The sequence below is a fragment of the Nanorana parkeri genome, unplaced genomic scaffold (genome assembly GCF_000935625.1).
Source record: "Nanorana parkeri isolate BGI_ZX_2015 unplaced genomic scaffold, ASM93562v1 scaffold750, whole genome shotgun sequence".
NCBI classification, from domain to species: Eukaryota; Metazoa; Chordata; class Amphibia; order Anura; family Dicroglossidae; genus Nanorana; species Nanorana parkeri.
Genome location: NW_017307018.1, coordinates 755,316 through 766,616, shown reverse-complemented (window position 1 = coordinate 766,616; position 11,301 = coordinate 755,316). Strand labels below are relative to the sequence as shown.

At 44.3% G+C, this 11,301-nt stretch overlaps 1 protein-coding gene across 3 annotated transcripts in view; it reads left to right on the top strand.

Annotated features, from left to right (window-relative positions):
- The first annotated feature begins 288 nt into the window (after positions 1-288).
- PCMT1 (protein-L-isoaspartate (D-aspartate) O-methyltransferase) overlaps positions 289-11,301 on the top strand; it is a 38,246-nt gene continuing 27,233 nt past the window's right edge. For 2 of the 3 annotated variants that reach the window (XM_018564432.1, XM_018564433.1), the window contains exon 1: positions 430-703. In XM_018564432.1, the coding sequence (XP_018419934.1) occupies positions 430-703 (274 nt within the window). Of the gene's footprint in view, positions 704-11,301 lie in introns of all 3 variants that reach the window. The other variant, XM_018564431.1, reaches the window with a different exon arrangement.

Below are 11,301 nucleotides of genomic sequence, written 5' to 3'. Positions count from 1 at the left end.
GGTAGAATAGAATGTGGTGACAGGGTTTAAATATTGGGGTAGACAGTGGTGACAGGTTTGAATTATTGGGGGTAGAATGTGGTGACGGGGTTGAATTATTGGGGTAGACAGTGGTGACAGGGTCTCTTTTAACAGTTCCAGAATGAAATAGCAGCAGTGCGGCCGATCCCTGGAGGGCGTGGTCTCAGAAACCTAATTTTGAACATGCATAGCACGCCTCGCATTGCAGCACGTTGCACTGCGCTCTAGTGTAGGACACTAGCATCAGACTGCACGCCAAGACAGAAGACCTGAAATATGTCACTAACGGCCGTTTCCTTATAGCAGAAGACAACATGAGCATACACTGCGGCCTTTCCAGCTCCAGCCGCCAACAAATCTCGTTCGCTGTCACTGCCTAGCGCGCCTGACAGAGCGTCACGTGCGCCAATGCCCTCGGTGGGCGTGTCAGAAAATGCATCGTATACCACCGAGCTGGGCGTGGCCAGCCGCCTCTCACACGGCCCTGAGCGTGGTCCCGCCCCCTCCTCCAGCGGGCCCCCGGATGACGTCTCCTGGCTGGAGGTGCTGGCCTTCCTGGGCAAGCTGCTGGGCGCAGTCGCCGCGCTGAAAGCAGCAGAGTACCTGCTCCGTGCACTGTGTGCAGTCATGGCCTGGAAGTCAGGGGGAGCCAGCCATTCCGAACTGGTCGGCAACCTGCGCAGTGAGTGTGAGAGGAGCAGTGACATAATTTGACAGGACAGCAGCAAGTCTGTGTCGTATCATATTGGCAGGCGCAGTGGCAGGACCTGTGTAGATATTAGCACGTTTGTATAGGTGCATGGACATCATGCTGCAGAATGCATGGAGGTTGGATGTAATGAATACAGGTTGTCGTATGTGCTCGGCGTTCTAGTGTTTATTCAACGTAATTCCCCATTATGTTTATGGTGTATCGTGCTGAACTTTCTGGCTTCGGGTTGTTCTAGGTGGGCAGATTGCCATAGTGTTACAGTCATTTGGCCTTTGGGGCAGTAATTGTATACTGCAGGACATTACATTTAGGTCACTGTGTGAGAAGACATAGACCAGTGGACACCTATCTGAGGAAAAACAAAACTGGAGTTAATACAATAACACATGTGTATGTGACCACCTATCGGTCAGAGCTGCCACTGGGAAACATCTGACTGTATGCTGTAGAGCAGGGGTAAGCAACTCCGGAGAGCTACCTGAACAACATGGAAGAGATTAAAGATCGCCAGGAGCGTGTGCGGCGGAGTGCAGGAGCGTGTGCGGCGGAGTGCAGGAGCCAGGAGTGTGTGCGGTGGCTGAGTGCAGGAGCCAGAAGTGCAGTGAACAGTAGTAGTGTGCGTGGTGGAATGCAGGGGCCAGGTGTATGAAAAACAAGAGTGTAGGGGACAGTAGTCTGCAATGCAGAGTGCAAGGGTTGGAGATATGTAACTCCTAATGCAGGGGTAAGGAACATGTAACTCGGCGCAGGGGTTAGGAGTATGTAGTGCAGAGGTCAGGAGTAAATCACACCCACAAGCAAAAATACCACCTTTCCTGTGCAAACATCTACACACCCTAGAGCAGGGGTGCCCATTAGGTCGATCGCAATCTACCAGTCGATTGCACAGCTAACACTGGTAGATCGCGATCATAAGTCGGCTTGTTGTCCCGCCCACGGTGTTAGTGTGAATGAATGTTGCAGGCGCGGAGGAACAGGCTCTACACTACAAAAAAACCATTACCTCCTCACTGTCTTCCCTGTCCAATCACTTCACTGGGCGTCATTCTGGCAACCAGGAAGCAGACAGGTAGCTGTTTAGAGCTGAGGGTGTCTTCATGTACCCAGCCTGAGATGGATTTGTATTATTATGAACTATAATGCAAATATATCAGTGTAGCTATATCAACATATATGTAATCAGTAGCATGATATTGTCAGCGGAGCAGTCAGTTTGCAGCTAGCATTGTACTGGTTGAGAGATGGGGAAAAAAAGGCTGGTTGCTATGGGAAACACCCCAAACCCCTCCTACCTAGACCATGCCTTTTTAATATGGTCCTCGTCTTGTAGGGAGAGTATGGACTCAGTAGAAACTTAGAGGTCAGTTTTCTTGAAGCATAATGGATGTCTTTTGCAGCCTGTTATTTTGTTAAAGGGCTAGTTCACGCTTTCATAACCCCCTGCTGTACTTAGCTGCAAGGATGACCATTGCCTGCCTCCCAATTCAGCCCATAAAATTGTATTGACACTTAAAAACTTCACTACACAGCCCTGGAGGTTATGCAGCACCATAATGCTTGCAATGGTGCGCTATCATTGATCTATTTGACTGCCCTGACCAGTGAGAATCCTCTGTCATTCGCGAACGCCATTGCAAGCTACACAGCCTCTGGGACTGCATAAAGTTTTAAAGTTTTGGCACTGTTACATTAGCAGACAATGGATCCAACCAATAAACGCTTTGGACCATCATTTATTGCAGAGGTGCCCATTAGACAGCCAGAAGATAGAGCAGGGAGTGACAGCCAGGAGAACGAGGGAGGAGAGACAGTTTCTCCCAAACTGGCCATATTTTCTCATTCAGTCCCGTGGGCAAAATCCACCTAATGCAGCTTCTTGTACTGGGGTGGAAACAATGCTGCACTGCTCCTGAATTCAGAGCAGAGTTTCCACTCTTGCATAAGCTGCACTACAGTGGGGTGAGGAAATGTTGCAGAGGGCATGGCTATCCGCATTGTCACTGCTGATTCACAAGCTTTTAGCTTGTCAGCCAGCTCATGACCACAAGTAGTCCTGCCCTCTGCTTCTGGATTGACAGCACTCCTCTTTTGCTTAAACCCTCACACTGTGTGCTGCTCAGTCGGGAGGTAAAGGAAGTTTTTCATTGGCTTTATAAGGCTTGTGCATCACACAGTAACTGGAATGTGGCACTGTAGACTGCCACACAGAAGCCCTTAGTTATACTTTAATTGGACATTAAAAAAAAAAAAAAGAAATTGGCTTTTTTAAAATCACATCTATGATATAGTCTGTCACTAGCATTAAAGTGGACCTTTACCCCTTTCACTAAAAATCACATCAGCATGTAGCTCTGCATCCTGAATTAAAATCATAATTACATTAATTAGTTAAACAAACTTGTATTTCATTTACTTACGAATAGAGTTCATCTACTTTCTGGTCCACATCTGGCACAAATGATGTGCCAAAGTGTTGCATCCTGGGAAGGTTACATAAGCAGAGCATTGCCGGGAAATCTCATCTGTAATGTCACGAGATCTCAGGGAAAGGCATTTTCTTCCCCTGAGATGATATATATGGTCACATGTCTAGTCACGTGTACCAGAGATCCAGGAAGAAAAGGGCGATCTAGTCATCTGTCCTTAGGAAACATGGCCACTGTGAGAAGACTGGGGAGGAAAAGAGGAAACATTTATTTTGAGGCAGATTCCTAGTTTTGAATTTGAATATTTCAGCAAAAACTGTCCCTTTTTTCTTTTTAATTGGATTTTTATTTTATTTGTGCTTGAATTTCTCCTTTTAAGTGATATTGAACGCAGGCAGTAAACCTTAAAAATTCCCTATTAACAAAAAATGTTGTGTATCACTTGTTTGTAGATCCTGAAATCTTCTCTAAATTGATGCTGACACTGTATGAGTAAAGTTCCTCTTTAATCCTGCGGAGAACAGTGCACACGTACTGATGTTCATTGCAGTAGTATTCCAAGCCCAGGCCAGCATGATGAGTCCATACCCAGATAGCAAGAAATTGTGCTGCAAGTTTGAAAATGACTTGCTAAACTCTTGCAGACTTGCCAAGCTTCACAATTTTGTTGCACAATTACAGCAAGTTTGCATTGCAAGTCTCCAGACCAGCGAGCTTGCAGAGCTCTTGCTAAGACCTGCTGGACTCTTGCTGTAGACTTGCCAAGCAAATTTGCTACAAATTCAAAAAGTGTCAACTAGAACTTGTGCTGCAAGTGTTCTGCAAGTCTACAACTTGCCAGGAATATGTGCAGCAAGTTACCAAAATTACAATTTAACCCCGACACAAGTTTGTGGCAAGTTATCCTTGCTATCTGGGTACCAGCTTGGGTTAAGGGGAAGCTTGTTGAAAAAAACTTACTTTAGGGGTTAGCGCTGGATTGAGCATGTGATCTAGGGCTACAGCGAACGATTATTTTCATAATTGATTAGTTAGCCGATTATTAAGTTTGGTTAATCGGATAGAAATAGTAAGAAATGGCTCCCGTGATGGAGTTCTAGTTTGTTTTGAGATTGTAGTCTATCATGGGAGTGAGTTTGGAGTGGTGACCACTTTACAACACACACACAGGGACCATGGGGAACAAAAGTAGCCTCCCTCAAGAAGGAAGGACACTATCGGCACAAATTCAGGGATGTTTCAGGATTTACAGCCCAGTGATACACAAATAAGATACATTTTTGTTATTAGGTAAAGTACCTGAATGCATTTTTAGGATTGAACTCCTGAGTTTAGTGTCAGTTGAACAAACTGAGTATTACAAACTGCAGGTGCAGAATAAAAAACTAAAATAAAACGTTTGTGTACACATTTTTAAAAATCAGAACAAGAAAAAACACATTGCGAAAAGAAGTGGACTGTCACTATTCCAAAAACTTTGCATTGGAATGTAAAAATGTTAGCATGTCCACATGCTCGGGGCTCTCTTTTTACATGTTGCCTGCAGCAGAGAAGAGGTGCTCTGATGGTGTGGAGGTAGCTGGGATACACAAGTAGGATTTCACAACTTTTGCCAAAGTAGGATATTTCTCTTGGTTAGCCTTCCACCAATTCAAAGGGTTTCCTTCCTTGGCAAGGGGTCACTCTGCAAAATTTGTCTGGACTTAATTTCTAATTTGACCATGAATATCTTCATCCTCCTCTTGCCCCTCTTTAGTCTCCTCTTCACTGCTGCCTCCAGACTCAAGGAGTGATGCTGCAGATGTTGAGGGCTTAGCAACTCTTGCAGGTGAAGTGGTTGTTTGCTCCCCTATCTCCCTTCTTATTGCAAGCGCCTCTGCCAGCACTTTTGAATGTACAGCAATAATTTGGACTAGCGTTAAATATTTCAGTCTTCTGAATGTTGGGTCCAGGGCAGAAGCAAGAATTACGGTGTTTGGGATCTGTTCAGAAAGGATTCCCTTCCATCTGCTTTGAAGCTGGGCTGCTGCAGTGGCTTGGAAGCTCTTCAGCGCATGTGACTCGAAAGAAGCACCCTCAGTGGACCGCCACAGCCCCTTCACTAGTGCAGGCACGGAAGACAGAGTGATAGTCTTGGCCACTCATCAATACGGTAGCAGACTCAAAGGGCTGGAGAGCAGTTGAGAGCTCTTTGAGAATACTCCAGTGGTTTGCTTTTAAAGGAGAACTATGGGGTGTGGGCTTAAACTAACTAGCGTCCTCCCGTCACCCAAAGCTCAGTATACTGAGACGCCGCAGCCGGAACGGATCCCGACAATTATGTCTTTATCCACCTTTACTTTTTTAACTGCCTCCTGGTACTTCCTCTCCACTAGTTTGGTGAAATGAGTCCTTGAGGGAATCATATATCCAGGGTTTAGTACGCCGATCAGGTTTTTAAATCCGTGATCTTCGACCATGGAAATTGGCCGCATGTCGGCGACGATCATTTGCAGAATCGAATCTGTTATCACTGCTGCTTATTTTGGAGTGCACACGGTACTTCGATGCGCAAACTCTGCCATGGCACGCTGTTTCTTTCTGAAATGGAAAAAAATAATATAGTATGCAGAAAAAGCTACTTCTGTGCAACTCAGTCAGTGCATCATTTGATTTAACGTACTGTGATGACGATGTTTCACCCTCCTCTGCGAAGCCAATGTGTTTCCTTTTCATGTGCTCATGCATCACTGTGGTCCTTCCATGACACACAATCTCCTGTTTATAGTATTTAGCGTAAAATGCTCCCATGCCTTTTGAGGACTTGGTTCGCACACTTTTTTCAACAGTCACTTTGTCAGCACCCTCTGCCTGTGACATTTTTATAATGCGTTTTTTTTTGCAGCTGGAAGTACAAACCAAAAAGTGTGGTGTGCAATATAGTGAAATGGAAAGTGTAAAATTATACAGCAATCAATTTAGAATACCACCAGCCATAGAGGAACAACAAATCCCAGCAATAGTACATTATAAAGGTTGTTTAATGTATTGTTGCTGGGATTCATTAAATAAGTGTTCTGTTTCATGTAAGCAGTAACTGCGCTTTGGTGTTAAGCTGGATGTTTTATTGTGCTTTTAAGTGTAAATCCTCGCAGATCAGTAGCTTCTGCAGTAGTTTCCTCATTTCATATCTAAATCTAATCAACAGTTTGTATTTGTACTGCAAAGCAAGTGACAATTACTGACTTAATACACATCCCAAAACTGTGTGGGGGGAATTTATCAAAACTGGAGTAGCCAAAATCTGGAGCAGTTGCCCATGGCAACCATTCAGCTTCTATCTTCAGTTTGCTCAGGTGAGATTTGAAAATGAGCCAGAGAAGCTCATTGGTTGCAGTGCAAATCTTCTCCAGATTTTGTCTGCTACAGTTTTGATAAATTCCCCCGTGTCTCGTTCTAAAAATAGTTTGCTGCCCATTTTATTTGTTTTGTAGTAGGAGAAAAAAGGGACAATGATGACAATTGTATGGTCATACACTGGCTAATTGGAATATTCCCTGCAATAATCAGAGTGTGATTGGGTCATGTCGAAATGTCATAGGCTGCAATAAAATGTTGTTCTTACAATTATCAGAAGCACTTATCATGCTCGCTGGAAATTCTGTGTGAACAGATGCTAGTCCTTCCCTATGTGAACAGGGAGGAAAGTGCTAACCACATGAGCAAAATGGAACATCATCCAAGTTGCACTAGTTTGTATTGAGGGCAGGCAAGGATCAGCTTATTTTAATAGTGAGCACTTTTCAATTTTGTCAGAATATCTCAAGGAAACCTCTTTAATTATTGAAAAGGGAGGGAAGTGTCATTATGTTCAGATCACTAAAGTTAGGCAGCTACATTTCTAGTCTACAACGGGTCCACTCCTGACTTACTTTCAGATTGTGGGCCCTCGATTGTCGGCGGGCCAGCGGCGAGTGAGGGAGCTCACAGCGAGGAGGAGAGCAGCGGCGGGCGTGGCTTATACGGCCTGGACGGTGGGCGTGGCTTAAGCATCCTGCGCGGCGGGAGCAGTGTGTGACGTGCGGTAAAACGCCCAGGTGTGAACCACGCCTAATAGGTTCAGGAAATGTGTGGTATGCTGTGGATTTGGGGCCTGGGTTATTAACGTGCACCTGACCTAAAATATTTCTAAAGTAACAGTGCTGAAGAGGCACCATGAGATGCTTTCAAAACCCTGTTAGACTTCAGATCAGTCCCTGTCTAGTCCCAGGCTGTATGTTGGCATTGGTCTGGATTAAGTCCAGATCCCCTCCTTCCCACCAAGTCATTGAACTGCCAAATGCCAGTTGTTAATGCCCACAGAACTTCTGGCATTTGACTGTTGAATGATAAGTCTTAATGTGACTTGGTCAGAAGTTGAGTTTCCATGTACAGCCTTGGCCTAGGATGCAAGGGGCTCAAAAGGCACATGGGAATCAATAAGCGTAGGTGCTTTTAGCACCACAAAGTCCTGTTACATGTTTTTGAGTTTTTAAGTAATTTTCAGGCCTAAAATTTTGAATATAACATGGGTACAAAAAATGGAAAAAAAAGGCCTCAGTCATGAAGGGGTTAAAGAATAATTCCACTTTTATTGAGAAAAAAGTAAATCCTCTCTGAATGATTTGTGTACATTACAAGGATTTTAACAAACTTGGTCGCAGTTTCCTACCTGTTTCAGTTCTGAAGATAAAGCTATTTGTTGCAGCATGTCCTTTCCAAACTGATTCCTGAATGGGAGGGTCTGGGTTCATTATAATCAGCTGGTGGACTTTCTGTGTTGCAATGAGGAACAGTGCAGTGTCTGCATCCCTTTAGTAGTAATTAGTGATACACCGACAAAGTGCAATTTTCCAGCGATACATCTGCGCATCCCTGATTTTTTTCCTCCCCGCTGGGCGCTGCTCTATGTCCCAGCGGGGAGAAGAGAAAGTGACAGCCAGCCGAGAGCTGCGGTGGAGAGCGCTGTGAGCGGCCAGCGTCTCCTCCCACACCGCTCAGCCGCCTGTCACAGTCCGGCAGATCGGTGTGGGGGCGGAGACAGCACTGTCACAGGAGGCTGGACTTTCCTCTACACCGCTCGATCAGCCTCCTGTGACAGTGTGTGTCAGAGAGAAGAGCAAGGTACACACACTCAGTGATCGCTGAGTGTTGTAGATAATTGAGAATATGGTGTGTGGACTATATCCTCAATTATGAATGAATGGGAAGTGATCTACATCACCTCATGTTCATTCATAGTTGTAGTTATAGTAAACAAACAATGTCCTTATGTTATCAATGAACAGGAACACTCATAGAGGATTCCTGTTCACTGATCAAAGGATCACAATTTTTTTTTTTTCGGTTTTAAAATTTCCATTTTGGTGCACCTCTAGTAGTAATTAACCCGTAGGGAATATCTTGCCAAAAGTTAAATTCTTATTGCAAGGGATGCCAACAATTATACTTGTCTTTTAGCATAGACTTGTGGAAAATTCAATCAGCCAATCGCAGAAGCAGAAAGTGACATATCTGGAGTAGTTGTGTACGCCAACTGTTGCATCACAATTTTTTTGACAGATTTAGATTACAGCAGCTACACTTTTGAGTAGAAAATTAATTTTTAATAACCTTAAATTACAAAATGGCTTCTGAGACAATGCTATATGCAATATTTTTTTTAATCATTTTTATATTTTTTTAAGCGGAGTTACTCTTTAAGCTTTGAGCAAAGAACTGTTTTAGATCGCATGCATTGCCCCATAACAACCCACACTATAAAATTAGGAAACTAAAAGTTCAAATTGGGTTGCTGTGTCATAGATAGTTCTTGAGAGAAATTGCAGTGAGGTCTGCTGTTCTGTTTTGGAAATATATACAAGATTGCTGTTTGAATTACAGTGAAAATGTGTAACATAAATATTGAAGATCATTACAAAAAATGAATGGCTTACTATTTAGCTCCCAGAGTGTTGTGCTTATTTATACAGTATGGTAGCTATCCAGTATTGTATGTCTCAGTACAACATGCTCCTTCTGATTATAGAAATGTTGCTAGATGGGAGCCAACAATGTATGCAATGTGTAAACTCAGATTATGGCTGAAATGTTATCCCCAGTTAGAACTTGTATTAATGAGTCTGGGAGCGCCTTTTCTCATTCAAGTTCATTAGTAAGACGCTGTTCTAGTTTTCTCTGAAGACGTGGCTATAGTTTGACATTTACTCAGCAACTTGTTATTCTGCATGTAGTGAATTAATACTTACAAAATCTATTTTACATTTTTACACTTTATACAACATGGCGACATGAAACTTGGAAAGCTGAAAATAATGTAAAACTTTTTTTCTTTTAGTTTAAATTGACTGACCTTTTTTGGAGAGTTTGACCCACATTTCATGTTCGGGTGATAGTTACCAGGTCAGGAAATAAACAGAGGTTCTCCAATAGGCAACATTACAGTAATAACATTTGTTTTTATTAGAGTGGGGAAAGGTTGTTCTGCTTCCAGACTTTTTTTTTTTTAATTGCTTCCAACCTTCACTAGGGAGTTTGCTCTCACATTGTGTCCTGGGGAAAGTGGTCACATTCAGCAATAAATAACCCTAAAGGTGCCCATACACTGCTCGATTCTCGTACGAGAATCTGGCAAAATCCCGCGATCGTACGAGAATCGAGCAGTGTGAACTAAGACGTGCGACCGTTTCTACTGTACGATCGCACTTCTTTTGTCGAGCCAACATGTTGAAAACCAGCCGAGAATCGTACGATTCTCGGCGGGGTTCTAGCTATCGAGCAGTGTGAACTAAGACGTGCGACCGTTTCTACTGTACGATCGCACTTCTTTTGTCGAGCCAACATGTTGAAAACCCGCCGAGAATCGTACGATTCTCGGCGGGTTTCTAGCCTGCTCGCCCGATAGCTGCGGAACGGGCCGGTGTGCCCGTTCTGCATTGCCGCCATCAGAAGCCCGCCCCTCAGCGGGACGGGCTTTCGATGATCGCAAGTACGATCTGCCCGTCCAAGGTGGGCAGATCGTACGGGCTTTCAAGAAGCATACGACCATCGCAAGACAAAAATCTTGCGATGGTCGTAAGGTGTATGGGCACCTTAAGAGGAGCTTGCAGCTTCCTCTTGGCCCCTTCACACCAGGACAATTTTTTTTCCAAACATTTAAGGGCTGTTGCGGCAGGCTGTGTTAGGCATCCCATTCAAAATGAATGGGCCATAACACCTCCTATACACAAAAAAGTGGGAGACACAGAGGGGAATATACTAAGACAGGAGCAGAATATGGAGCATCTGTGTATGGCAATCAGTCAGCTTCTTGCTTTTATTTTCTAAAGATGGCCATACACCTTACAACCATTGCACGACTTTTGTTGTGCGATGGTTGTAAGGTCATTAAAATTTTGTACGATCTGCACATCTTGGACAGGCAGATCGTACTTGCGATCATCGCAAGCCCTCCCCGCTGAGAGGAGGGCTTCCGATGATTGCAGTGCTGAGCGGGCAGTGTGCGCCCGTCTCCCAAGCATGCCACTAACCCGCTGAAAATCGTACGATTTTCGGGAGGTTTTCAAGCGTGCTTGAAAGACGAATGTCGTTCGACCTTACCTTACACAACAGGTCACGCGGTGCCCATACACCTGCAGATTATCGTACGATTGCGGGATCACCCGCGATTATTGTACGATAATCGGCAGGTGTATGGGCACCTTTAGCTTAACTGAACAAGCTGAAAGTAGAAGCTAATTGCTTATTGTGCACACCAGATTTTGTCTACTCCAGTTTTAGTAGATTTCCCATGCATTACATTGGGGTCTCATTTAAAACAAATGCCACTGCATCACAGTAATATGTTGATGGTGCACTACTGCGCAATATAGTAGTGTAAACCAGCCCGTAGACATGCTTTCCTAGAATAAATAAGTAAAAGTTTCAATAAAAATTTTGACATATCACACTATACAGCACAGGGGTGTGGAATTCCTATAGCCCGACGCCCCGGACATGCAGTTCTGGGCGCCGGGCAGGTGTTTTTTGTTTTTTTTCTTTCTACATTCAGCTGAACAGCCACCCAGATCACTTGTATGCAGCCTGCTCGTCCGTGTCGTTCCCCCCCCCCCCCCCCCCGCCGCT